Genomic DNA, 25,126 nt, shown 5'->3' on the forward strand with positions numbered 1-25,126 from the left:
TAGAAATGTCTAGTTATCATAATTACTATCACCGTGATGACTTTATTAATACAAACCCATAAATGCTAATTTATAATTTACCCTGTATTAATAATATATAGAGAGAGACGCGCTCAATCATATTATTCCCATTTTACTTCAGATAAGATTATTTGATTTATTATTATTATTATTATTATTATTTTACTTGAGATAAGATGTAACGCTAGGAAGGACATCTGGACATGCCAATCTAAACTTATTATAATAATATCACGAACCACCAAAATAACACGCCTCCTAGTCCTAGCGTAGCGTCACAACTCACACGGCTCCCTCGCGCGTAGACGAAACACGTAAGAAATATATGAGCCGTCCAAATTCATCGGACGGCTCATATTTATCCATCATCTTTTGTTCGGGCGCCAACCCAACTTGAGTATTGAGGCATATTCCCCTCTCCCGAAATAAAACCGACGGAGGCGTCGCGAAGCAACCAATATGGTAGCGCCACGTGTCGATTAGATAGAGATGGGAATCCGATGGCCGAGAGGTCCTTTTTCGGTATAAGAGTAAAGGGGGGAGCGACTGAGAGAGATCGCCGAGTAATCGACCGGTTCCGCTATTTTAATTGCCGCTTCCTCCCAAGGTGAGATCTTTCCCATTCTCTTCCCGATCTTTGATTTTCTAATGGGGTGTGATTTCTAGGGTTAAGGTTTGGTTCTCAGATCGGGATCTCTTTTTTGTTAACTATGTGATTTATACGTTGTTCTTGTTTGATCTGTAGATCTTTTCTATTTTGATAAGTTTGTCTTTTTCAATAAAAAAAAAATCGTATGCGAACGATCTGTTTAAAAAAGATGCCTCTTTTGATTGTAAATTGCTCATCTCGGAATTTTCTTATGGGTCAGTGGAAATTATATTTGGTGCGAAATTTTGGCCTCTTTTTTAAGTACGGCGACGCTATCTTTTGTTTCAATTTCCTTACAAAAGTGTTTTTTTTTCAAAGTTTAAATGATAGATCTTGTATGGGTATCTCTATAATTAAAGGGGAATATTTGGTTCTTGGGGTTGAATTGTTGCCAAGTGATTTAGACGTTCGATGCTATTGATGGACTAATTGAGTAAGAGAGGGAACTAATTCTGGTAGTAGAAAATGTTTGGAATATGTGCCTTCTAGAAATTTTGAATAATTAAGATAAAAGAAGCTAGTGTCAATTATTGCCTAGATGGTCTTTCACTAATTTTGCGCCGTTCACTAAACTGTGGACAAAAGTCAAATGCAAATCATACGTGCCAATTAGTTATCCTGCAAATTTATTTGTATTTTCATAGTATCTTATGTTTTTTCCCTTCTTTGTTCGTCAATATCTTGTTCCCTTCTGGTTGTATTTTCACTGGTATTGTGCTTGCATGCATAACTATGTTAAATTTTAAATCATGTTCAATCATTCACATTGCCAGTTCACATGGTTTTCATGCTTCACGAATTGAAAGTAGGATCATAAAAAATCCGGGAATGTCAGCATAAAATTTGATAGAATAATTATGAAGAGTATACTAAGTATATCTGTATAAGAAATTTTAAGCCTTCCATCTCTTTCTCTGACGTAGGAGCATTCTATATGATTTCCTGATCTCATCCAAGGTGCTGATGAGTCTTTTTCTTGGTTTACAGGTCAAGACTGCCCGATCTTCATGAGTTCAAGAAGTACTGTGGCATTTGCTGTTTCCTGTTTAGTGGGAAACAAGGGCAGCTTCTGGATTTTGGTTTGCTCTCTACCTGGATTCCTGGGAGCTCCCATTGTGTACGTGAATTTCCAGTTGTTCAAAGCCATTGTAAGGAGTCCATCTGCTGTCCTGGGAACTTGTGGAGGGAGCCAGATTTAGACGGAACATTAAACCTTTGCAGCATAAATTTAATCTGAATTTCATCCTGAGTGATGGTCTCTTCTCAGATATCTACTCTGACAACAGCCCATGCCCGCAAGCCCTTCGCAAGACAGATACTTCTCCCCATGGGTCCCCCAGATGTTGTTACTTCTGAGAATTTGGAGTTTGACTTTTCTGATGTTTTTGGTCCTTCCCCGGTTCAACCATCAATTGAAGTGAACATTATGGCTTCTGCTAGTTCAACACCTGCAGCAGATTCAGATGAGAAAGTTTTCAGTGACCCAGTGGTCATTCTTAAGCGATCACATTCCCTGGTGGGACCGATGGCTTGTGTTAGTCAGTCATTGCAGCTCAGCAAGCAGCTCAGCAAGCTAACGTTACATGAAACTGAGACTTCACTTGAACTTGTGGAGAGTCAATGTGAAGATGGAGAAAAAGATATAGAGGCATGTATGCACAATGATGAAAAGCTTGACAAGAAATCTGAGAGTGAGGGCGTAGGACTTGATGACTTTGAAGTTATGAAGCTTGTTGGGCAAGGGGCGTTTGGAAAAGTTTTCCAGGTGAGGAAGAAAGGCACTTCAGATATATATGCAATGAAGGTTATGAGGAAGGATAAGATAATGGAAAAGAATCATGCTGAATACATGAAAGCTGAGAGAGATATATTGACAAAAGTGGACCATCCTTTCATAGTCCAGATGCGATATTCTTTCCAGGTATGACCTATGTCTTTATGTTTTTACGTCTATATGCCTAAATAGTATAGGCATACTATTTACATATACACACACACATCTGTGTGCGTGTGTCTGTATGAAAGTGATTCCTGTTACTTTATCACTCAGACAAAGTATCGACTGTATCTCGTTCTGGATTTTATAAATGGGGGACACCTGTTTTTCCAGCTATATCATCATGGTTTATTCAGGTAAGCATGAATTTTTGCTTGCAGTTATTTCAAATTGTATGGATTATGTAGTAAAATTGTTCCTTCTTTAATTATTGCAATCTTTGACAGAGAGGATCTTGCTCGCATATATACGGCTGAAATAGTATCTGCAGTATCACACCTTCATGCAAATGGCATTATGCATAGGGATCTGAAGCCCGAGAATATCCTTCTCGATCCTGCTGGACATGTAAGAAACTGTTACTGCCATGGCTTGTCTGCCTACCTTAGTCCAAAACTGTTGTTTAATATACTTTTATTTTCTTCTTGTGGTTAACCAGGCAATGCTGACGGACTTTGGCCTGGCTAAGGAGTTTGATGAAAATACTAGATCAAACTCCATGTGTGGAACTATTGAGTACATGGCTCCTGAAATTGTTCTTGGAAAAGGCCACGATAAGGCTGCAGACTGGTGGAGTGTAGGTATCCTGTTGTTTGAAATGCTTACTGGCAAGGTGAGTCTTTTTTCCCCTTTTCTTGTTTTACTTCCGAGAAGTCTAGGTGGCTTTTATTCAAATCATGCATATAAGCAGAGTTTTGAGTTGTAGCGGTGTGTCTGCCACACCAGTCAGGTAGAAAGATGGCTTATGTCTTGAACTTATAAATATTTGTTCGGAGGGAGGAATAACTGCATTTTGTTAGACTTGAGATCATGTTGATAAGAAGTTCTTAGGTCTATTTAGATATAAGTAACTTTAGTAGCCTTCAGGTTAAATTACTGTTAGATGACCTGCAAAAATGATTTTGCACAGCAAAGTAACAAGTATAATTTATATTCTTCTGTAAATATGTTGTCAATAATTGTGCGCCAAATTGTATCTTCATTATTTATTGCAGCCACCATTTCTTGGCGGCAACAAAGAGAAAGTTCAACAGAAAATAGTGAAGGGAAAGATGAAACTGCCAGCATTTTTGTCCAGTGAAGCTCATTCTCTCTTGAAAGGCGTAAGTCTTTCTGAACCTTAAACCAATTTTCACGCCATGCTTCATAAGTATTTCTCATGATCTTTATCACCACAACGAACATGCTTGGTCTTCTGTTCTTCTCGCTTTGGCAGTTGCTCCACAAAGAAGCTAGCAAGCGGTTGGGTAGTGGAGTTGGTGGAAGCAATGAAATTAAGAATCATAAATGGTTCAAATCAATTAACTGGAGGAAACTAGAGGCCAGGGAAATCCAGCCAAGCTTCCGGCCTAATGTGGCTGGCAAGAACTGCATTGCCAATTTTGATGAGCGCTGGACCAGCATGCCAGTGCTGGATTCTCCAGTTGCTAGCCCAGTTGCTGGAGACAATAATTTTGCCGGATTCACTTATGTAAGGCCTGCTCCATTTCTTCAGAAGCCTAGTCCTCTAAGCTGAAATTTGGAGTGGCGTTTGCAGGGGAGATCCTCCGAAAGATTTAAATGCTCATCTTTGAACCCAGTCAACAATTTGACTATAATCTTTTAATGGTTTTATTGTAACTGTTGATATCTGATGAATGAGTGCTAATAGCACTCGGAGAATGCTCTCTTTTTTTTTCTAAGAAATTTTTTTACTGTACTGTGCTTTTCATGTTAGTGTGGACACGAACTATGCTACGATATGACCAAAAGTCTAGTGGTGCTTTGCATTCGAAGGAAAATATTATTCAGGGACTGTGAAAAGAAAGATCAAATGCAATTGCTGAAACTTATCCTTTCCCTCTTTTGTGAGCAAGTATGAAAAGGTCCTGATAAGTGTAGGAAGAGTAGTAAAACAAATTTCAGAGGTTTTCTCAAAAGAAAACTGGTCTCGGCTTTAAATTGATATTATTGGATAAAAGTTGCGATCACTTAATTGCAATTCGACCACGAAGTTAAGTTTTTCTTTGTTTGGTTGCAGCAAATAGGCATTGTTTTAAAAGAGGACGGTACAAGAAAGTGGATTACTTCACTTTCCAACAGTCCACTTTTCTAAATTCGCTCCCTTTTTTTTTCTCTCTCACTCTGCCTCTTACTTCCTGAGAAGTCACACAGCACTGGGGCGAGAAAGAGAGAGAATATCCAGTATGTTTCTTATGTATAATAGAGTTTTACATGTATTCCTCACCATTACATAGTTCTGTTTATATCCAACTTCTTAGTATGAACATGAGATCACCACTACGCCTCATCATCGGCGACAAAAGAGTACTTCACTCTGTTCCTCTTCCTGCAGCTCCAACGGCAATGCCAGCCACACCTGGAGTTGAACATCTGAAGCCTCCTGGATTGCAGTGAAACGATATCAGCAGTAGTAGGAGACTTTGGAAGAATCACAGCATATCCATCGTCCATATACTCAGTTCCCTCAGGGAAGAGCTGCCACAGAAGGCATCCACCCGCACTTCCTCCGCTCCTCGTCGAATTCAACAGCGTCTTGTACACCGTATCGATGAATGCATCTCGAAATGTCATGGTGAAGTTGTCATCCTTCGTCGACAGACCAAACTCTCCGAACACGACCGGCATTCCTAGCATGTCCTCCGCGTCGTTGATGTGGTTCTGCATCCAACTCTTGGTGAATTGGAGGTGCGCTGCCGATATCGATTTCGACAACCTTGTTGGTGATATTAGTGCAAGATGGGAAATAGTTCAGTTATGCAAATGTATGTCCTGTTTGATAAGAAATGAGTATTGAAAGATATGATGAACTGACCAAGAATCCGGGTAGATGTGAGCCGAGGCGAAATCTATGCCGAAGGCACGATGGTTCCTAATGAAATCGGTTCCCACTTGCCCTGCGTAAGCGTTAGGATTGAGCTGCAACCGGTCGGGAGTCGAGAGACCGTAGAATCCCTCGGTTCCGGTCCCTAGTAGGTGATTTGGATCAATGGACTTCACATAAAATGCCATCTCTTGTATCCATGCCTAAAGATGTAAACCAAAATTTAGTCCAAGAGGAACTTTTTCATATAAAAAGTCTACTGAGAGAACCACCACTTGCACAGCTTGAAATACCTGCAACTTGTCACCGGAGGGATCTGAGAGGCATTGTGGTTCATTCATTAGCTCCCATGCGAAAATTGTAGGGTCATCTTTGTAGGTAATGTTTGTAAATGTATTGACTCTAGTGAGTATAGCCTGGTTTAAATTCAGCAAATAAACAATGCAGGAGAGATGATCAGATGACAGATATATGAGACTAATTAATTAGCATATAAAAAGATTAGTTATGACCATAATACAACAAAATGAATTCAAACTGCATAGAATCCCATGTGAGGAAAGTTATAACTTTATTCAAGAATCCTATGCTGGTAATTCAACAAAGTCATAGTCAATTTCGATCACTGAGGCCTGCTAATCTACCGAAAACATTGTCATTTACAGCATACTTTATCCAAAGAAGAATTTTTTTTTACCTTGACATTAGCTTTGTAGTAGCCTTTGATTGTAAGGTCGGAAAAGAAATCGTCGTCGGAGGTTAAGTTTAGGCCAGCTGCTTTACCCCATTTCACATACTGAGACTTTCCTCCGTATCCCTCCCAATTGTTTGTTAATGGCAGTATAAGCCTAATCTTGTATTTTCTTGCTTCATTCACCACAAAGTCTAGTGCCTGAAAGGAACATGAGAAACATTTAAAAAAAAAAGGAAAAAGGAAAAAAAGAAAGAAAGGATCAAGAGAGGTTAAATAAGAATATATATGTTGTATAAGTCTGAAATGTTTGAATAGGATGGAAGAATATTAATTATTGGTGATAAGAAAATGACATTTTCCTCAGAAGATCAAGATGTTGATTCAGATCCAGATTTTTTTTTGTGTTTACTCCAATGAGGGTCACACAAGCACTTCTCACTTCTAGCTGCTTGCTGCTTCCTTAGGAGTAGTTACTTGCCTTCTCTTTCACTTTGTATATACAGCTAGCAATATCTATCACGAGACAACTTCTATTAAATGTTTTTCTTGACCTGGTAATGTTAAACAAACCTTGAGGGTAGTAGGACTTGTGCTAATGCAAATAAATACACATGAAGTTCTGTTCTAGCATCGAAATATAGTTAATTAGCACACTAATGAATTCGATCTAAAAAGTTATATATGTATATATTAACATGTCACGCATATTGGGAGGAAGTGTTACCTTGAAGACTTCCTCATCGTAGACTGATGGAGATTTTTGCAGAGCTCTCCAACCTCCATCACTGAAGGCCCAGGTCCTGCCGACGGTTAATCCAACTGATGACGCTTCGCGAAACACATCGCTTACCTTCCCCCTCGTCGACTGATCAACAGCAAGGGTCATCAACCAATAGGTGTTAAATCCATTAACATAGAAAGGTTGGCCTCCAACCACAAATTGGTTCCCATTCCTCTTGACCATTGCCCAATCTTCGTCGCCATTTCCTCCCATATCATTCTTCCTAAGCAATTCTCACCACAAAACAAACAAAAAACATCGACAATTATCAAGAACTAGCTATGTTGATAAAACGAGAATTAGGGAACAAGGATGGTACCGATAGTCATATTTTTCAAGAGGTAACAGATTAGAAGTCTCCACCATTTCAGAACTTCTATCGAGACCACTGAGATAAGCATTTGATCCACCCAAAAGGGTTGTCACTAAGAGGAAAATTTGAACCGTGAAATGGAGGGAAATGATAACTGGCTTCTCCTTTCTAATTGTCATACTATTCTAATCAATATACCAAATCCTTTCAGGATATCAGTGCTATTTATACTTCTTTAGAGGGACAAGGATGACACTTCTGTGAAGAGAAGGCTTGTGTCCTTAGCTTGGAAGCAAGACAATGCTTGTAACTTGGAATCTTACACTCACACTTAATTTATTGAAAAGGTTTAAATGAAGAAATATGACACGAAGCTATGTGGACTAATGACTTCCACTACAAAATAAGACTGTCCTACGTGGCCGCCTCTTTTTTCTCCCTGAAAGGGCCATAATTCTTCTTAGGGACCACCATATAGGAGCTAATATTGCCTCCCTTTTACCTAGCAGTGTCCTTCTTTGGGTGAACATGATCCAAAATACCAATTAGAAGTACATACATACATACATACATACATATATATGTATATTTGGAAAAAGTAATAGTAGTTGGAAGTCCTTACACCACCAATTTTAGATAATTGGAGTCTTTAGATCACTCTCTTTGAATGAACACGTAGAAAAGAGAACTTATACATCTAAGCAACCTATATTTAGTGCGCAAGCTCTTCTAAGGAGTTTGCCTCATATTAGTGTATGCAAGCAGAATACAAATGAAAAACCAACTAATTATAGAAAAAAAAAACATTTTTTGGCTCTTGAAATGGGTGATAAGTACACATGTGGTCCACCTCCCTGGTCAAGCTAATATATTCTAAGACCAACATAGAAGAACAAAAATACTTTAATTTAATTTGAATGATATCCCCTAATTTCTGGTACTAGTTTGAGTGAGGAGTAGGATAGAATTTCTCATCAAATACCCTTACAAGTCACTCTTGTACTTGCTATTATTTCTTCTAAGTGATCTCTACTCTTAACCAGAGCACACCCTATCACTTCCACGCATCCACCAAACACAGGAAAAATAAAGTAGGAAACTTTAGTTTATACCTGCAGATAGGCAGCAACCACTCCGGCCAACAGTTAGGAAGAGCCATGCAGAAATCAACGTTCTTCTTTCTAGCGGTTAGCCAGAAGAAGAAGAAGAAGAAGAAGAAGAATTGAAATGGAGATGGGTTCCAAGTTTCCAACTGAATGCCAAGTGCACCTCATACGTGTAAGCATGGAGGAGGAGCCGACGTCCATGCAAAAGGTTAAACAAAAAAAAAGGACATCAAAAGATTTTGGACGCAATCTGGGACCCAGAAGTCAATTCGTTGAACAGTTTTGTCTGCTTCTTATCTGGGATTGGCTCAGGCTCAGCTCCCATGAAGCCCAAACAGGCTTGTTCTAAGTCTCAATAAGAGCCCATTGGAGGTGGGCTGGAGAGAGAGCCAAGGCTAATTAAAAGTATAGACAGTTGGCCCGACCCAGAGCGTCTTGTGACCTTAACCCTTGTTACCCTTTTCCCTAGCATATATAAAGGCCGCCGAAGTTGCAATAAGCACTGCCTCTCTCTCTCTTTCAAAACCTATCGCTCTTTGGGAAAATCCATCCGTCGATAGAATCTGGATAGCGTTTTGGTTCGGTGGATTCGCGATCCGTTGAGGACTTTTAACTTCTTAAGGTATTCTCGGTCTCTTGTCTTCGATTCGCATGTATCGCGTGCGGGGGCTCGATTTTAGATGATTTCTCCTTTTTCCGCTCGGTAAAATGAGCTCAATGTTAGCCGATCTTGCGCGAGATTTAGGGTTTTCTGTTTTCCATTTTTTGTAGAAAGATCTAGGGCTTTTCTTGAATCGGATGCGTCTTGTTTTCTTAAACCTAGGTTTTGTTGATTCCTTTGTTTCATAGGAGCTTTCTAGAGAAGAAGAGGAAATGCTCAGGGACTCCTCTGTGATTTTTTTTTTCTTTAGGGCTTGAGTGTTGTTGTTTCTGAGAGTTCAAAGAGGTTTCCAATATGGCGGAAGAGAATCCATCTGAGATGAAGGAGGAGGTGCCGGAGGTGAGATTTCTCTAGCCCATATTAGTTGATTCCTTGTTCTGTCTAATAATTTTTTCTTGTCTTTTTAATATGAGTTTCAGTATTTGTAAAACTGAAAGCCAGATTCATGCTCATGTTTTGTTTTTCTGTTGTCATTATTATGTAGCTAGCACCGTTTGATCCCACGAAGAAGAAGAAAAAGAAGAAGGTGGTAATTCAAGAACCAGCAGATGAGCTGGATAAACTTGCAGAAAAAACTGAAAATTTAACAGGTGTTTTTTCCACTGTTTAGCATGCTCTTATCATCCTTCTTAGATAATGTCTGTTCTTCTCGTATGTACTTTGAGGCTTGACACATGCTTATGTTCGCCCAGTTGCTGAGTCGGAACCAAGTTTTGTTGGCCTGAAAAAGAAGAAGAAGAAGCCGGTTGTTTGACATGCCTAATAGCTGATTAAGAAAGCAATTTTCTACTTACTATTGGCAAGACCACAAGAGGATGCTTACTTTCTCTACTTATATCGTCTCAGGTGGAAACTGACTTCCTTAATGATGAAAATGGTGATGCTGGAGAAGATGTCAATGGTAAGTAGCCTTGGGTTCATCTGTGAAAATGCATCTTCCTAAGTTTGTGGTGTTATGAGGCTTCTCTTGTATCTTTGTAACATCACTATTACTGGTAAATGTTTTGTACTTTAGATGAACAAATTCGAGAAGATGAGGAAGGAGAGGGCATCGTGCTGGGTGGTGCTCAATACCCTTGGGAAGGAACTGATCGAGATTATAAGTATGAAGAGGTATCTTATTATTCTTATACTGTGCCTTTGTTGCTTGTAATCTTCTGGTACTTCATGTCATTATTTTCTGAGGAGGCAGTTAATGAGCTTTAAGTGAGACTCTATTTTCACATCTCTTTTTTCCCATTGACAACTTTTGGAGTATCTATGTGATTTTGTGCTATGTTCTTATTTAAATTATATTCATGCTCGCATTTTAGAGGTCAAATAGCTGTGACAGATTAGCAGTGAAGTTGATTGGTGTAGCTGGCCAAAAAGCAAGTGAAATTGTTGAGTGAGCCCAACAGTGCAGTGGTATAAGATGATAGTTTGGAGTAACATAAGATGTTGATATGTAAGGAAGAGTTATGTGGGATGTTTATAGGTACAGACTTGTTGGAACACACCAATCCAATCAAATACATTTTGTACATGATTGGCCCTATATTAATCAGCAGAGAAATGAATCAATCCAATTGAAAACTGTTTGGTTCTGTTTGCACCCATCATACGAGATGTGGGATAGTGAACATACACATATATAAGCAAGTAAGGCACCATTGCATGTTTTATTAGTATCATGTCTTTCCAGTTGACAAGTGATTATGAATTTAGTAGGAGAAACCACTAATCATCTTGTTTGTCACATTCTGTTCGAATGAGTTATCTGTCATTCAAATAACATTATCTGTCTTTCATGCTTCTTAGTGCATCTTTAAAGCTACAGAAGTTAATTGAATTTTGTATTTTGAATCTTCCTATTCCTCATGAACTTTTTCTGTGAGAAACCATAACTTCTTTCTAGTCATGTAAATTCTTTATTTTCTCTTTTCTTCAAATCAGCTACTTGGCAGAGTTTTCAACATATTACGGGAGAATAATCCAGATCTTGCTGGAGATAGGCGTCGGACAGTTATGAGGCCTCCTCAAGTTCTTCGAGAAGGAACAAAGAAGACAGTGTTTGTGAATTTTATGGACCTATGCAAAACGTATGTTTCAGTGCTCTTACGGATTTTTATCTTTCACTTAGATATTTTACCTTTCTTTTGGACATGTTTAAATTGCAGCGATATGCTGCTGGCCATATATGGTCCGCATCTGCTGATCACATGCATATCTTCCTGCACGTGCATTTAATAACTAGAAGTTACTCTGTTTGCGTCTCTAACATGCTTCTGAGTAAGATTATGGTGATTGGTTGTTAATATTTTCTTGGGGTGTCAACTTATCATATTTGTTGGAAATATTACTTGTTGCTTTACTTAAGTAATCACATGAATGAAATTTGAAAGTATACTATTGTGGATTAGATTGTGATGAAGATGATTCTCCCTTACCCCATTTATGATATAGATCATATAACTATATTTATTGATTATTTTATTGTTGACGAAATATTCAATATATTGTGTAAACACTATCTTTTGGATTAATTATAGAAAACATACAACCCTTGAATTATTTAGTTGTATCACTGAGCTCCCTCTGATTGAATTTTTCTTAGAAAAAATGTTAAAAAAATGCCCTTGCTTTCTCTTCCCCTGTTAGAAGTAGATTTTGAATGAATTATAGAGGATCAATTTAAAGTTTAATATTTAGATAAGTCGTTATAGGGACTACTAGGAGAATATAGAAGGATATGGAAGGAAGTCAAGGGTGCTTTTGTTCATCTATTAAGTTAGTCAAAATTTTTAGTTATTTATATCAAAATTTCTAATGAAATATTGTGGGAGGGGTGATACATTTAAAGTGAAAGTGATATTGTGGGAGGGGCGATATATCTCTTAACTGTTTTCTTAAGGGGGTGAAAGTGATACAGCGCAATAATTGAAGGGGTCAAGATATAGCTTTATTGTTATACCATATATGTGGTCGCATAACATAATTGAAGGGGTCAAGATATAGCTTTATTGTCATACCCTATATGTGGTTGCATAACATATGCGCTGTGTGGTGGCTTGACTGCCCACATAACATAGGCGCTTTTCACGACATTGTTTTTGAACATTTGAATTTTGATGGCTATGCTTGCTCTGTATTGTATCCACATTTTAAAATTGTGATTTGATTGCTTATAAACGAGTACTCAAGAGATTTTTGGTCTTCAGGATGCATAGGCAACCCGAGCATGTTATGACTTTTCTGCTTGCTGAAATGGGAACAAGTGGATCTCTTGATGGGCAGCAAAGGTTGGTTGTTAAGGGAAGATTTGCTCCAAAAAATTTTGAGGGTATCCTTAGAAGATACGTCAGTAAGTCTGCTTTCTGTCAACACTCCGATTTTATGCTTTGTGCTTTTCTTATTCTAGATGAGTGCAAAGAGAAATTACTACTTACCTGTTAAGCTTGTTATTGGCAGAATTAACTTGCATATATTAGTGCCAATTAAAGATAATGATGTTTAGTACTCTATTGTGGAGTCAATTAACTTGTCGTTTTCAGCTGAAACTAGAATGTCTACGATCAAAACTGACTCAAGCTATCTAAAGGCCTAAGCTAATCAAATCTTGCCTGAATTTGAGGCTGTCCAACTGAGCAAAATCAGCCGGAGCTTGACATTTTCTCACAAATTGAGGAAGTCACTTGTTCTTAGCGTCATATGTGACTACTATTTTTAATAGTAATGGTCTTATATGAACTTATCAGAAATACATGCTTTTCAGGCTTGTATCTTTTGATCTGAAAAGTAAAGAGTGGCATATATATAACATTTCAAGTAGCTTGATAAGCTCTTGTAAGAAATAAAAGCGGAAGGCTTATTTTTATCAACCCCTGGAACTCTGACATCATCTGTAATTAGTGCTCGTTACTGCACTACTGGCTGATGAGTTTTTAAAGGTTAAAGTTAATGATGTACGAGATAAATTGACAGGTGGTTCCAATATTATGTAAAATGATATCTAGTGATTAATCTTTTGAATTTTGTGAAGTCTTGGACTCTATATTCTGTGAAGCCTTGTTATGTGACTTGTTTGACAATATTTCTGTACTCAATATAAGCCCATGAAAGTTAATTCAGTCACTAAAGATGGCAAAGAATCTCATGAGATTAGGATAAATCATTATGCAAATTTTCAAATGTTTATCCTGTTAGGCCTTGATGCTTTTGCTTTTCTGATTTGCAACTTGTGGAAAGTTTTGATTCTCCAAAAGTGATGGACCATCTTTAACATCTGTTTTCTCCATCGTATCTTATCAGATGAATATGTCATATGCAATGGCTGCAAAAGTCCAGATACAATACTTTCCAAGGAAAATCGTTTGTTCTTCCTCCGCTGTGAACAGGTGATATATTGAACTTTCTGTTGTTCTCTTGGTGTAGAAGTTCAATAGTTTTTACCTCACTTCACTGTTACTTTTCATCTGAGAAGGCCTATGATGATGATAAAATACATATTGCCTACATTGTTTGATGCATATATGTGAAAAGAATTACTATTTTCTGAGGCCTTCTTATAGAGATCCAAAGGCACAAAACCCAAATTCTGTAGTATGCTTCTTTTCTCTATTTTTCCCCTCTTTGTTCTTGTTCTATTTAGATTATGAGGTGTGTCAGAGTTCTAATGATGGCCAGGGTTTTATGATCTTTCATTGCATCGAGTTCTTCGTTTTATATGATTCTCTTCTAGTTGACATTTAAAAACTTTGGTATAGTTCTGTTAGAAACTTAGGATTGGATCCTTGAGATATATGCCAGTGCTTTATTTTTTATTTCTATTTATACATGTTTTGAAGCTTTACTTTTACTTGGCACATGCATCTGTTTCACTGGGGAGGAGTTTTGTTTTTTCTGCTCATCATAGAGTGTGTTTATTCTTTCTTATTCTTCAGAAGTACAGGCCTATGATGAACAGCAGAATTATTGCCTACATTGGTTGACTATTTATTGTGATAAGGATCTGCAGTTTTCTGAGGCCATAAGGCTATAGCTTAGCATTTGTTCTTTATATTGTTTCTCCTATTTTCCAAATCTATGATGAATTGCAGTATCATCGCCTATGTAGTCTTAAAAATTTATTGCGCTAGTTATTTATTCTTACATTCTTGTTTCTGAATACGGTGAAGAAATGCTGCTCAGATGTTGGTCCTCCTTTTGTTCTATCTTAAGCATTCATCATCCCTTATCTTCCTTAGTCTGGCATTTACATTTCTCTTACATATTTACTCTTTAAGATGATTGATTGTGTATTCTTCTCCAAAACTGAAGAGGATGATGCTGTTCTCTTCTTTTGTAATTTTTTTTTGTTGCTGCAATTTCTTGGGCTTGTAATTCTTTTTTGTTCTCTGTGGTTATTTAGTTTTTTTTTTTTTTCCCTCATTCAGTGTGGCTCTGCACGATCTGTTGCGCCGATTAAGGCTGGATTTGTCGCACGTGTTGGGCGTCGTAAGGCAGGAACATAATTTGTAATCTGCCTATCAAATATTGATCCTCTCCAACCATCTAGAAGAAATGCAAATGTTCTTACCCTCTTGTTTTTGCATTTGAGCTTGTTTATGGTTTTATTGTTGAGTTCTGTTGTAGCCCAACTTTATGGAGATTTTTGTCATATTTTGCAAACTTACCATTTCAAGTAATTCGTATAGTATGGCATATAAGAATGGTTACTCATGGTTATTCAATGATAAAGGTGGATAAGAAACTTAACTTTGTCCTGTATTTCTGTTTTGTAACCGTGCTGGTGATTGATGAGAAATGATTGGGAATTGAATATAGACAGATCTTGAATCATCATTACACCAATTATTATTCCTATTTGATGCATAAATTGTCAGAATGATTAGTACATGGAATCTAGGCTTTATCTTATGGTTGGGTGTAAATTATTCAATCCGTGAAGCAGTATGAATTTTTAAAATAGAGTATGAGGAAGAAAACAAGCAAATTAAAAAAAAATCCACTTTCCAACCCCCAATTAAATTGTTGATATACTTACAGACTTGAATTGATATTTCTTCTCTTTTGAGAAACGAAATTTAATTAATTCGGTTCGTTCTATATATATGTTGAGTTGTGTTCATGCTACTTTTCTAGAAAAGAATTCTATTTTTTTACCATAGGATGCATATTCCCCTTGTGATGCATAAAAAAGGATCATCCTAAAGTTCTGAGAAAAGAAATTACTTTGCTTGTGCACCTTAGAAATGTTATTTTTTTTCTGATTAATTTCTCTTCTGAGACTTTTATATTGCCAAAAGTCTTCGATAATACTGCGCATATTCTATGAGCTATTCTGCTGCAGAACTTGAGCTATCTTGAGCATCTCCAACCGGGCTCCAAAACTCCAAATTTGGAGCTCGGTGGAGCTCCAACCGGGTTCTATATGGGGCTCCAAATTTGGAGCCCCACCATGAAAATGGAGCCGGGCTTCATTTGTCACATCAACTTTTTAAAAATACCAAAATTGCTCAATAAGTGTTATATTCAATAATTTTAATTTTATTTGTATCCTTTGTTAAATAATTTAGTTAGTTAAGCTAAGTATATAATTAGTTTTACTAATCAGTTTTTAACAAAAATAATACCATTGGAAAGGTCTTATCGAGACCTTTAAAATGAGTCGAATATTAAATTACTTTTGAGTTAATTTTAATTTTAATTTTTTTATTATTTATAAATATGAGTCTAATATTAAATTATTTTTGAGTTAATTTAAATTTAAAATTTTTTTATTTATAAAAATGAGTCTAATAAATTATGTATCCTAAAATATAATTACTCAAAATTATATGCAACAAATGATGATGGTTAAATTAAAAAATGAAAAAAAAAAGTTAGAGCTACGAGCTATGCAATTGAATATTGATCGTGATCGCGAGTACAGAGAGATCTTGTCAATTGATTTAAATAAAATTAAAGATCCGAATGAATGTGCTTTCTTTCAAAGAAAAAGATAAAAAATTTATAGAAGAAGCAATATTCATTTTCAAGTCGGAGGTTCATCGCAAAAAGGTGGACACAGTCAAGAAAAAGAATGTGGCTACGAAACTGGAACCGGTGGCTACGGAATCGGAACCGGTGGCTACGGAGATGACTTACCAGAATATTAAACATCTATTGCTTTTATTATGTTTGGTTAATTTCTGCTTATTTTAGGTAATGTAATTTTGATATTTTTAGTTAATGACATGTAATGCTTATTTCGATGTTTATTTCGTGTAATGTAATTTCGATGCGTTTAATTAAAAAATTAGTAATTTAAAATTATTTCTAAAACTATTAAATATTAATCTTATTTTAAAGATCTCGACGAGAGTTTTCTAACCATATATTTTTTAATAAAAAATAATAACACTAAGATGATCTATTAAGCAATTTAAAATAGCTAATATAATAATATATATTATATTATTTTATAATATATATGGAGCCCGGTGCATTGGAGTGCACCGGGCTCTTGCTCCATTTTTGGCTCCATAGCAAGCATTGGAGATGCTCTTAGTAAAACCTTTTAAGTATTCACCTTCCCTCGTTCTGTGCTAATTTCATTGTCATTTAGTTGCGCTATTAAATGTCTGATTTAAACTATTATAAAATAATTAATAAGATTATTATATTGCACTCACTGGAGCTCCAACTCGTAAAGTTGCAGTAGTGGTCGTTACAGTGTCACATTTATACCTCATTGTATCATCTCTAATTTATATTTTTTATGGGAAAATAAAGAGAAAATTTTCAATTAAGTTCTTGTAAAATAATTTTCGTTCTCTCACTGATAGTTATAGTTGTTGGGCCGGATTTAGATTTGGGTTTCCAGTGAGGCTCAACGATCGAATAAATAAACTTAACGTTGGGCTGTGGTCAGAATCAATGCCAAGTCCCATATCCAAGCCTGAGTTGACCCGGCTGGAGTCAAGCACGAGGGGATAGCGTTTCTCCTCACCTCCACTCAATCGAACGGCTGTGATTCCACCATCTTCAAACACCCATCACTACTGACCGCGACGATGCACTGGAGAGATTTTTAAATTGTCAAAAGTCTTGTATAATACTGCACACATTCTGAGCTATTCTGCTGCAGAATGTGAATTATCTTAGTAGAAACTTGGAGAAATATTTACCATCCCTCGTTTTGTACTAATTTCATTGGCATTTGGTTGGGCTATATAAATGTTTGATTTAAACTATTATAAATAATTAATAAGATTCAAACTCGTAACCTCGTGTCACCATGTTGCAACGCATGATCGTTATAGTATCATATTTAGACCTCATTTGTATCATTACAAATTTATATTTTTATGGGAAAATTAAGAGAAAAGTTACAATTAAATTTCTGTAGAAGGAATTTGTCAGCGATGGCTAGGGCCAGAGACAACACCAGTGCCATATCCAAGCCTCAGTTGACCCGGCTGGAATGAAGCACGAGGAGATAGCGCGTCTCCTCAACTCTACTCGATCGAACGGCTGTGATTCCACCATCTTCACAACCACCCACTACCGAGAACCGACCGCGGCGATGCAGTGGCGCCTAGCACATCAACGGCTTCACACTTGGATATTTTTCCACGTTACCATAGAACAAGTAGCTCAGAACTCCCCTAAGACACTTTCAAGGTTTAAAAACATAGGATAGGGCAAAGAATCAATATATCTCTCCTAGTCTTAGCCCCGCTCACTTTACTCTCTTCGGTAACGCTCCCTTCTCTTCTCTCTTTAATTTACATAGGTTTCTTGAGTAATATTTCATTTAACTGTAGTCGATTCAATTACTATATTTATAAGTTAGAATCTCTTCATGTCTACCTAAACGTCCGAATTTTCTGACTAGTTTTACCTTTGCTGTGTAACTGAGTAGACTATCTAATTTCTCCCAATCTTGTTTTTCCCCAGTCTATATCTATCATGAAAAGATCTGATCTTGGTGTTAGATGAGCTAGTTTATTTTGATTCAGTAATCCCTATGGCGAACACTTTTGCTCTTGTTCTTGCTCTGTTCTTAAGTTTATTTTTGATTAACTTGAGCTTCTCGGCCGGCGACAACTCCACCTATGTCCCTAGTGAGCACATCCTCTTGAATTGTGGCTCCTCCGGTCGGAGCAGTGACACCGACGGCCAGATCTGGACCGGAGATACCGGATCCAAATTCGGGCCTTCCCTGAATGCCCTCGCGTCCACCGCCTCGCACCAAAGCCCCTCGATCCCCTCCTCCATCCCTTACTTGACCGCCCGCGTCTTCACCTCCCCCTACACCTACTCCTTTCCCCTCACCCCCGGCCGCAAATTTGTCCGCCTCTACTTTTATCCTTCCAATTATTCCAATCATGCAGAGTCTGACGCCTTCTTTGCCGTCACCTCCGGCCCTTACACCCTCCTCAGCAACTTCAGTGCTTACCTGACCGTAAACGCCCAGAATTATGCCTACCTCGTCCGCGAATTCTGTTTGAACGTCTCTTCCGCTGGTCTCAACCTCACCTTCACCCCGTCTAAGAACCACAAAAATTCCTACGCCTTTGTGAACGGTATCGAGATCGTCTCGATCCCCAACATCTTCGCCATGTCGACTCCTAAATTTGTTTACAGCGGTGACCCGATAGACTACACGATCGACCAGGACATGGCACTCCAGACGATGTACCGGCTAAATGTGGGTGGGAATGTAATCGACCCTAGCAAAGACTCCGGCTTGTACCGCTCGTGGGATGATGACTCCGCTTACATATTTGGGGCTGCATTTGGAGTGACTTTCTCCAATGACCTGAATCTAACGATCGCATATCCACGGAGTTTGCCGGCCTACATCGCGCCGGTGGAAGTCTACTCGACGGCACGGTCCATGGGGCCAAATGCCCATATCAATCTGAATTACAACCTTACCTGGATCCTTCCGGTGGATGCGGGGTTCTACTACCTTGTGAGGCTTCATTTCTGCGAGATCCAATATCCTATCACTCTAGTAAACCAGAGGACGTTTTTTATTTTCCTGAATAACCTGACTGCTGAAAGACAAGCAGACGTGATTTCTTGGAGCACTGGAATCGGCATACCTGCGTACGAGGACTATGTCGTCCTTACAACCGGATCTGGATCGATAGATTTGTGGGTTGGACTTCATCCGGATCTCTCTAGTAAACCAGAATATTATGATGCTATACTGAATGGCCTTGAGATCTTTAAGATTAATCGGATCAGCGACAAAAGTCTTGCAGGAGTCAACCCGGAGTTAATAATTCAGGAACCAGGTGCTGACAAGCAGAGTAGCAGATCAAAGGCTAATATTCTGGCAATTCCTGCTGGAGATATTGGTGGTTTAGCTGGCATTTTGCTGATTTGCTTCTGCCTGTTTGAAATGTGCAAACGGAAGAGAAAGATGGCGAAGAAGGAAGCGAACAGCAGCAGCGACTGCGGGGCTTCCGGTGAATTTGCCCTCCAGGTACAAGAGAGCGGCAATCTCATCGATGAGGAGAAGCCACTCATCAATGGAATCAATCACGACCACAACCACCAGAATGAGCATCGGAGGCCGTAACAACGTTGCAAGTATAACGACGTACTCCAGCAGCCTGACACCAAGCGCAGTGTTGTTCTCAGAGATCACGAGATATGAGATCAAATTTGTGAGCGAGTATTCACATCATCATTTTATCTTCAACATGTAAACTAAGTAATTGCTCACCTATCTGGCTTAATCGATGCGGTGAATGCTCGGCTCATCTATAATATGAAGATATGACCATATATGTAATAAGATTAGAGTATCATCGTTTTAACTCAGTTATATTGTCTCTAATTTATATTTCTATGCACGCGGGAAATTAAGAGAAATACTACTTTGAATAGAGCTGATGATCCGATGCAAACTAATTATTTATTTTACACAAACATTCCTTCCTATGCATGGATAAATTAAGAGATGTGACTTGGCTAATCGATCATCTCCTTACACGCAGTTAAAGAGTTTATGCACATTTTGATCATCACTCCCTTGCTTGAGATAAAAATATGCATAATTTAAAGTTATGCACATTAATTATACATCAGCATAATCTGAGGGAGAGAGAGGGTGGTGTTTGAGTGATGTTTGTAAATAATGATAAATTTGTTGGCAAATAAGGGATGCTTATGCACCATCCAAAATACTGGGTGAGAAATTTAGCCTTTTCTTATTATTTATCCCCTGTAATCCCTCTTGAATGAAAATTAAGAACAAGGAATTACTAAAAAAACAAAGAATTCCTAAAATGAGGTTATATCCCTAGATCTATTATAAAAGTGTCATAGTATATATAAACAGGTATCCCTCTATTCGAGATACAAAATCAATTATTAATAGAGAAATTTATGCGACACAAGGACTTGAGTAATTGAGATTCAATGCAAAATTTTAAATTAAATTATTTTAAATGAAATTTTTTAGTTTAAATAGGACAAACAATCTATTCTAGTTACAATAAAATTATATCTAAATATCACAAAATTAAATAAAAGAGGATCTTTAAATAACACCCTATATTTTTTAAATTCTCTAATTAATATTTATCTTTGGGGATTTCGAAATCGAACTCTTATTTTCACTATAATCATAGTGGTACTTTAAGCTTTTACCAATTACTATGCTCTATGATTTCTACAACTTTACTTATGATCATTATATTATAGTTTCTAATGATGTCAAGAATGTAATAGGTATAAAGAAACTTATGATGATTGTATTATAGGTTTCAATGGCGCATTCTATAATGCAAAAAGAAAAACCGAAAAGGAATCAGTGAGTTTCAAAGCTTTAAGTTTGCACAATTAATAAAAGAATTAAATCAATAATTTAGATATTTATGGTTTGATGTCCTCTTCCGTCTACCTTCTGATCAAATATAATCACAAGGTGCATTCAAACACTTCAATAAGAAAGACTAGAACGACTTGAAGAGCATTGTCACCTTTATTAAAATACAAAAGAACAAAAGGCAGATAAGTGCCATTTTGTTAACAAAGGCAAGTGACATACCGTAGTGGGCTAGTGGCAGTCCACTTCTCCCTATTATGGTACAAATAATAACTATAAAATGATACATTCATCCCTTGATACATATAAGGGGCGAATCCAGACGTCCCCATTGACCTGGCTGGAGTCAAGCACGAGGAGATAGTGAGTCTCCTACCCCACATCTCCTCGTCTCCAGACGTCCACTCAATCGAACGGCTGTGATTCCACCGTCTTCAAAGACCCACCACTACGTACCGCGGCGAAGCATTGGTGGCAAGAGGACCAACGGCTTCACAAACTACTTGGATATTTTTTCACATTCCAAAATAGAGTTAAGTAGCTCCACTCCCATTCCCACTCCCACTCTTAGTCAGTTAGACCCCGCTCGCTTTTGCCCCTCCTCGGTACCACTCCCTTCTCTCCTCCCCTTAATTTACAAAAGGTTTCTTGAAGAAGATTTCATTTAGCTGTATATATTTAGAAGTTAGAATCTCTTCGTGTCTACTTTAACTTCTGGATTTTCTTGCTCATAATTTAGCTTTGCGGCGCGTAGCTGAGTAGACTATTTTAATTTCTCCCTGTTTAATTTTTCCCCAATATATAGTTTTTTTTCCCCTTGTTTCCTCTCCCTTCCTGTATGAAATCCGATCTTCGTATTAGATGAGCTAGTTCCTTAGGTTCTGTTGATCTTTTAAGTTAATTTTATTCAGTTATCCTTATGACGAAAACTTTTGCTCTTGTTCTTGCTCTGTTCTTCAGTTTATTTTTGATTAATTTTAGCGTCTCGGCCGGCGACAATTCCACGTATGTCCCTAGTGAGCACATCCTCTTGAATTGTGGCTCCTCCGGCCCGAGCAATGCCACCGACGGGCAGACCTGGACCGGAGATATCGGATCCAAGTTCGCTCCTTCCCTGAATGCCCTCGCGTCCACTGCCTCGTACCAAGACCCCTCGATCCCCTCCTCCATCCCTTACTTGACCGCCAGCGTCTTCACCTCCCCCTACACCTACTCCTTTCCCCTCACCCCCGGCCGAAAATTTGTCCGCCTCTACTTTTATCCTTCCAATTATTCCAATCGTGCAGAGTCTGATGCCTTCTTTGCCGTCACCTCCGGCCCTTACACCCTCCTCAGCAACTTCAGTGCTTACCTGACCGTTAACGCCCTGAATGTTGCCTATCTCGTTCGCGAATTCTGTTTGAACGTCTCTTCCGCTGGTCTGAACCTCACCTTCACCCCGACTAAGAACCACAACAATTCCTACGCCTTTGTGAACGGTATCGAGATCGTCTCAATCCCCGACATCTTCACCATGTCGACTCCTAAATTTGTTGATGGTGACGACGGGTCAAATTACGCAATCGACCAGGGTATGGCCCTCCAGACGATGTACCGGCTAAATGTGGGCGGGAATGAAATCGACCCTAGCAAAGACTCCGGCTTGTACCGCTCGTGGGCTGCTGACTCTGCGTACATATTTGGGGGTGCTTTTGGAGTGACTTTCTCCAATGACCCGAATCTAACGATCGCATATCCACGGAGTTTGCCGGCCTACATCGCGCCGGTGGGCGTCTACTCGACGGCACGATCCATGGGGCCAAATGCCCAAGTCAATCTGAATTACAACCTTACCTGGATCCTTCCGGTGGATGCTGGGTTCTACTACCTTGTGAGGCTTCATTTCTGCGAGATCCAATATCCTATCACTCTAGAAAACCAGAGGACGTTTTTTATTTACCTGAATAACCTGACTGCTGAAAGACAAGCAGACGTGATTTCTTGGAGCACTGGAATCGGCATACCCGTGTATAAGGACTATGTCGTCTTAACAACGGGGACTGGATCAATGGATATGTGGGTTGCACTCCATCCGGATCTCTCCAGTAAACCAGAATATTATGATGCTATACTGAATGGCCTTGAGATCTTTAAGATTAATCGGATCAGTGACAACAGTCTTGCAGGACTCAACCCGGATCTAATAATTCAGCAGCCAGGAGCTGGCAAGCAGAGTAGCGGATCAAAGGCTAATATTCCGGCAATTGCCGGTGGAGTTATCGGTGGTTTAGTTGGCGTTTTGCTTATTTGTTTCTGTCTGTTTGTAATGTGCAAAGGAAAGAGAAAGACCGCGGCTAAGAAGGAAGAAACCAGCGATGGTGGGCCTTCCAGTTGGCTTCCTCTGTCCCTCTACGGCAACTCACCTTCAGCTACTGGGAGCAATGCTTCATCACTTCCGTCCAAGCTATGCCGCCACTTCTCTATCGCAGAGATCCAGGCTGCAACAAATGGTCTAGACGAGGCCCTTCTTCTTGGCGTCGGTGGATTTGGAAAGGTCTACCTTGGTGTTATAGACGGTGGATCCACTCAGGTCGCAATTAAGCGTGGGAATCCATTGTCAGGGCAAGGCGTTCATGAGTTCCAGACTGAGATTGAGATGTTGTCAAAGCTTCGCCACCGCCACCTCGTCTCTCTTATCGGTTACTGCGAGGAGAAGAATGAGATGATCCTGGTCTACGACTATATGTCTCGTGGAACGCTTCGAGAGCACCTCTACAAGACCAACAAACCACCTCTCCCATGGAAGCAGCGGCTTGATATCTGCATTGGCGCAGCTCGTGGGCTACATTACCTCCACACCGGTGCCAAGCACACCATCATCCACCGGGACGTGAAGACGACTAATATTCTCTTAGACGATAAGTGGGTTGCAAAGGTTTCAGATTTTGGTCTATCAAAGACCGGTCCGACGTCATTGGATAAAACACATGTAAGCACTGTGGTGAAGGGCAGTTTCGGATACCTCGATCCAGAGTATTACCGCCGGCAGCAGCTGACCGAAAAATCCGATGTCTACTCCTTTGGAGTTGTGTTGTTTGAGGTTCTTTGTTCTCGTCCAGTTCTGATTCCTTCTCTCCCGAAGGAACAGGTGAGCTTGGCTGACTGGGCATTGCACTGCCAGAAGAAGGGCATTCTTGATCAGATCGTCGACCCATTTTTGAAGGATGAGATTGCTCCTCAAAGTTTCAAGCAATTTGCTGAGACCGCGCAGAAGTGTTTGGCTGATAACGGGATTGAAAGGCCATCAATGGGTGATGTCTTGTGGAACCTTGAATTTGCCCTCCAGCTACAAGAGAGCGCAGAAGAGAGCGGCATTCTTATCGGTCTGACCCCGGAGAAGGAGTCGACATTCATGACAGTAGGGTGGAGAGGTAGAGATGAGCCATCAACGGAATCAAGTACAAACGCAACCACGACTACAACCACCACAACGAGCCGTAGCATTGAAAGTAACAACTCCAGCAGCCTGACTGCAAACGCAGTGTTCTCAGAGATCATGAATCCAAAGGGACGATGAGTTCAAATTCGTAATCTTCAAAATGTAAACTAAGTTATTACTCAGGTATTTCACGACCTAGATTTTTTTTTCCTTTTTTTTTCTTTTTTCATCTATATGGTCAGTATATTTAATGAAACTTGCCGTCATCTTATCAAACTGCGAAAAGCTTGTCTAAACTCAATCAGGATATCTAATTTTTCATCTTGCGTTTGTACTTGTTGAAGCTATCTGCACTTAAGGAAGATTCCAATACTTCTGAATGCTTTGATGCGATAATGTACTTTAAGTTATTCTCTGATTTTCTGCTGTTAAATGACTCCGCTTCCTAATCTCTTGGAAGTTTTTTTTTTCTAAAATAATCTCTTGGAAGTTGAAGTCCTTGTAAAGTTTGTTTGTTCCGACTTGTCAAGTAGAATACGTAATTTGTTGATGCTAATTAAGCGATCGACTTTGCTTTCGAATAAGAAGGCTTTTATATATATTTGTCTGATCTAACCTACCATGGAAATCAACTGTAAATTCTTCTTTTTTTTCCTTCCCGAAATGGTCTCGGACCCCTTGTTAATCCTTATCATGCCAATCTCTATATTCCACGATGTGTGTGAACAGTACCCTCTCTGGCGTTTGGCCTTCCGAGTTTGTCATATGTATTATAAGTGAAGTCTAGTCTGGCGGGAAGAAATATTATTTTGTTTACTAGATTCCAGCCACAAAGTGATGATCATAATGGC

The 25,126-nt window shown here is 38.8% G+C and overlaps 5 protein-coding genes and 2 non-coding genes across 11 annotated transcripts; 6 read left to right on the forward strand and 1 right to left on the reverse strand.

Moving 5' to 3' along the window:
• The first annotated feature begins 406 nt into the window (after positions 1-406).
• LOC140782555 (serine/threonine-protein kinase AtPK2/AtPK19-like) lies at positions 407-4,365 on the forward strand. 2 transcript variants are annotated; one of them, XM_073129186.1, is made up of 7 exons: positions 407-628; positions 1,658-2,591; positions 2,721-2,803; positions 2,894-3,014; positions 3,106-3,279; positions 3,662-3,769; positions 3,883-4,365. In XM_073129186.1, exons 2-7 carry the CDS (start codon positions 1,923-1,925, stop codon positions 4,180-4,182), a joined length of 1,455 nt encoding a protein of 484 aa, XP_072985287.1. In that variant the 5' UTR covers positions 407-628; positions 1,658-1,922; the 3' UTR covers positions 4,183-4,365. The 2 variants fall into 2 exon arrangements, with proteins under 2 accessions (XP_072985287.1, XP_072985288.1); XM_073129187.1 differs by lacking the exon at positions 407-628 and adding an exon at positions 633-694.
• Positions 4,366-4,836: 471 nt separating this feature from the next.
• LOC140782556 (mannan endo-1,4-beta-mannosidase 6) lies at positions 4,837-8,585 on the reverse strand. Of its 2 annotated transcripts, none has more exons than XM_073129189.1 (6): positions 8,391-8,585; positions 6,909-7,188; positions 6,188-6,382; positions 5,784-5,906; positions 5,482-5,693; positions 4,837-5,382 (listed from the first exon to the last, which is right to left on the reverse strand). In XM_073129189.1, exons 1-6 carry the CDS (start codon positions 8,435-8,437, stop codon positions 4,947-4,949), a joined length of 1,293 nt encoding a protein of 430 aa, XP_072985290.1. In that variant the 5' UTR covers positions 8,438-8,585; the 3' UTR covers positions 4,837-4,946. The 2 variants fall into 2 exon arrangements, with proteins under 2 accessions (XP_072985290.1, XP_072985289.1); XM_073129188.1 differs by lacking the exon at positions 8,391-8,585 and adding an exon at positions 7,285-7,599.
• A 200-nt stretch (positions 8,586-8,785) lies between these two features.
• Positions 8,786-14,793, forward strand: LOC140781471 (eukaryotic translation initiation factor 2 subunit beta-like). Of its 3 annotated transcripts, none has more exons than XM_073127447.1 (10): positions 8,786-9,006; positions 9,296-9,384; positions 9,530-9,635; positions 9,738-9,790; positions 9,892-9,946; positions 10,061-10,158; positions 10,981-11,126; positions 12,246-12,388; positions 13,336-13,421; positions 14,460-14,793. In XM_073127447.1, the coding sequence occupies exons 2-10, from the start codon at positions 9,340-9,342 to the stop codon at positions 14,535-14,537; spliced, it is 810 nt and encodes a 269-aa protein (XP_072983548.1). In that variant the 5' UTR covers positions 8,786-9,006; positions 9,296-9,339; the 3' UTR covers positions 14,538-14,793. The 3 variants fall into 3 exon arrangements, with proteins under 3 accessions (XP_072983548.1, XP_072983549.1, XP_072983550.1); XM_073127448.1 differs by having other exon boundaries at positions 8,873-9,006; positions 9,234-9,384; XM_073127449.1 differs by lacking the exon at positions 8,786-9,006 and adding an exon at positions 9,028-9,087.
• Positions 13,504-13,589, forward strand: LOC140783106 (small nucleolar RNA SNORD34). The gene has a single exon (XR_012108059.1). It is a non-coding gene; the product is annotated as a small nucleolar RNA SNORD34 (small nucleolar RNA).
• Positions 13,973-14,056, forward strand: LOC140783107 (small nucleolar RNA SNORD34). The gene has a single exon (XR_012108060.1). It is a non-coding gene; the product is annotated as a small nucleolar RNA SNORD34 (small nucleolar RNA).
• Positions 14,794-17,559: 2,766 nt separating the features above from the next.
• LOC140781458 (receptor-like protein kinase FERONIA) lies at positions 17,560-19,848 on the forward strand. Its single transcript, XM_073127424.1, has one exon. It carries the CDS (start codon positions 18,038-18,040, stop codon positions 19,601-19,603), a length of 1,566 nt encoding a protein of 521 aa, XP_072983525.1. The 5' UTR covers positions 17,560-18,037; the 3' UTR covers positions 19,604-19,848.
• A 1,517-nt stretch (positions 19,849-21,365) lies between these two features.
• LOC140781457 (receptor-like protein kinase FERONIA) lies at positions 21,366-24,551 on the forward strand. Its single transcript, XM_073127423.1, has one exon. The coding sequence runs from the start codon at positions 21,777-21,779 to the stop codon at positions 24,411-24,413; it is 2,637 nt and encodes an 878-aa protein (XP_072983524.1). The 5' UTR covers positions 21,366-21,776; the 3' UTR covers positions 24,414-24,551.
• Positions 24,552-25,126: the final 575 nt, after the last annotated feature.

Source organism: Typha latifolia, chromosome 2 (assembly GCF_019914945.1).
Source record: "Typha latifolia isolate L0001 chromosome 2, TyphaL0001v2, whole genome shotgun sequence".
Lineage (NCBI taxonomy): Eukaryota > Viridiplantae > Streptophyta > Magnoliopsida > Poales > Typhaceae > Typha > Typha latifolia.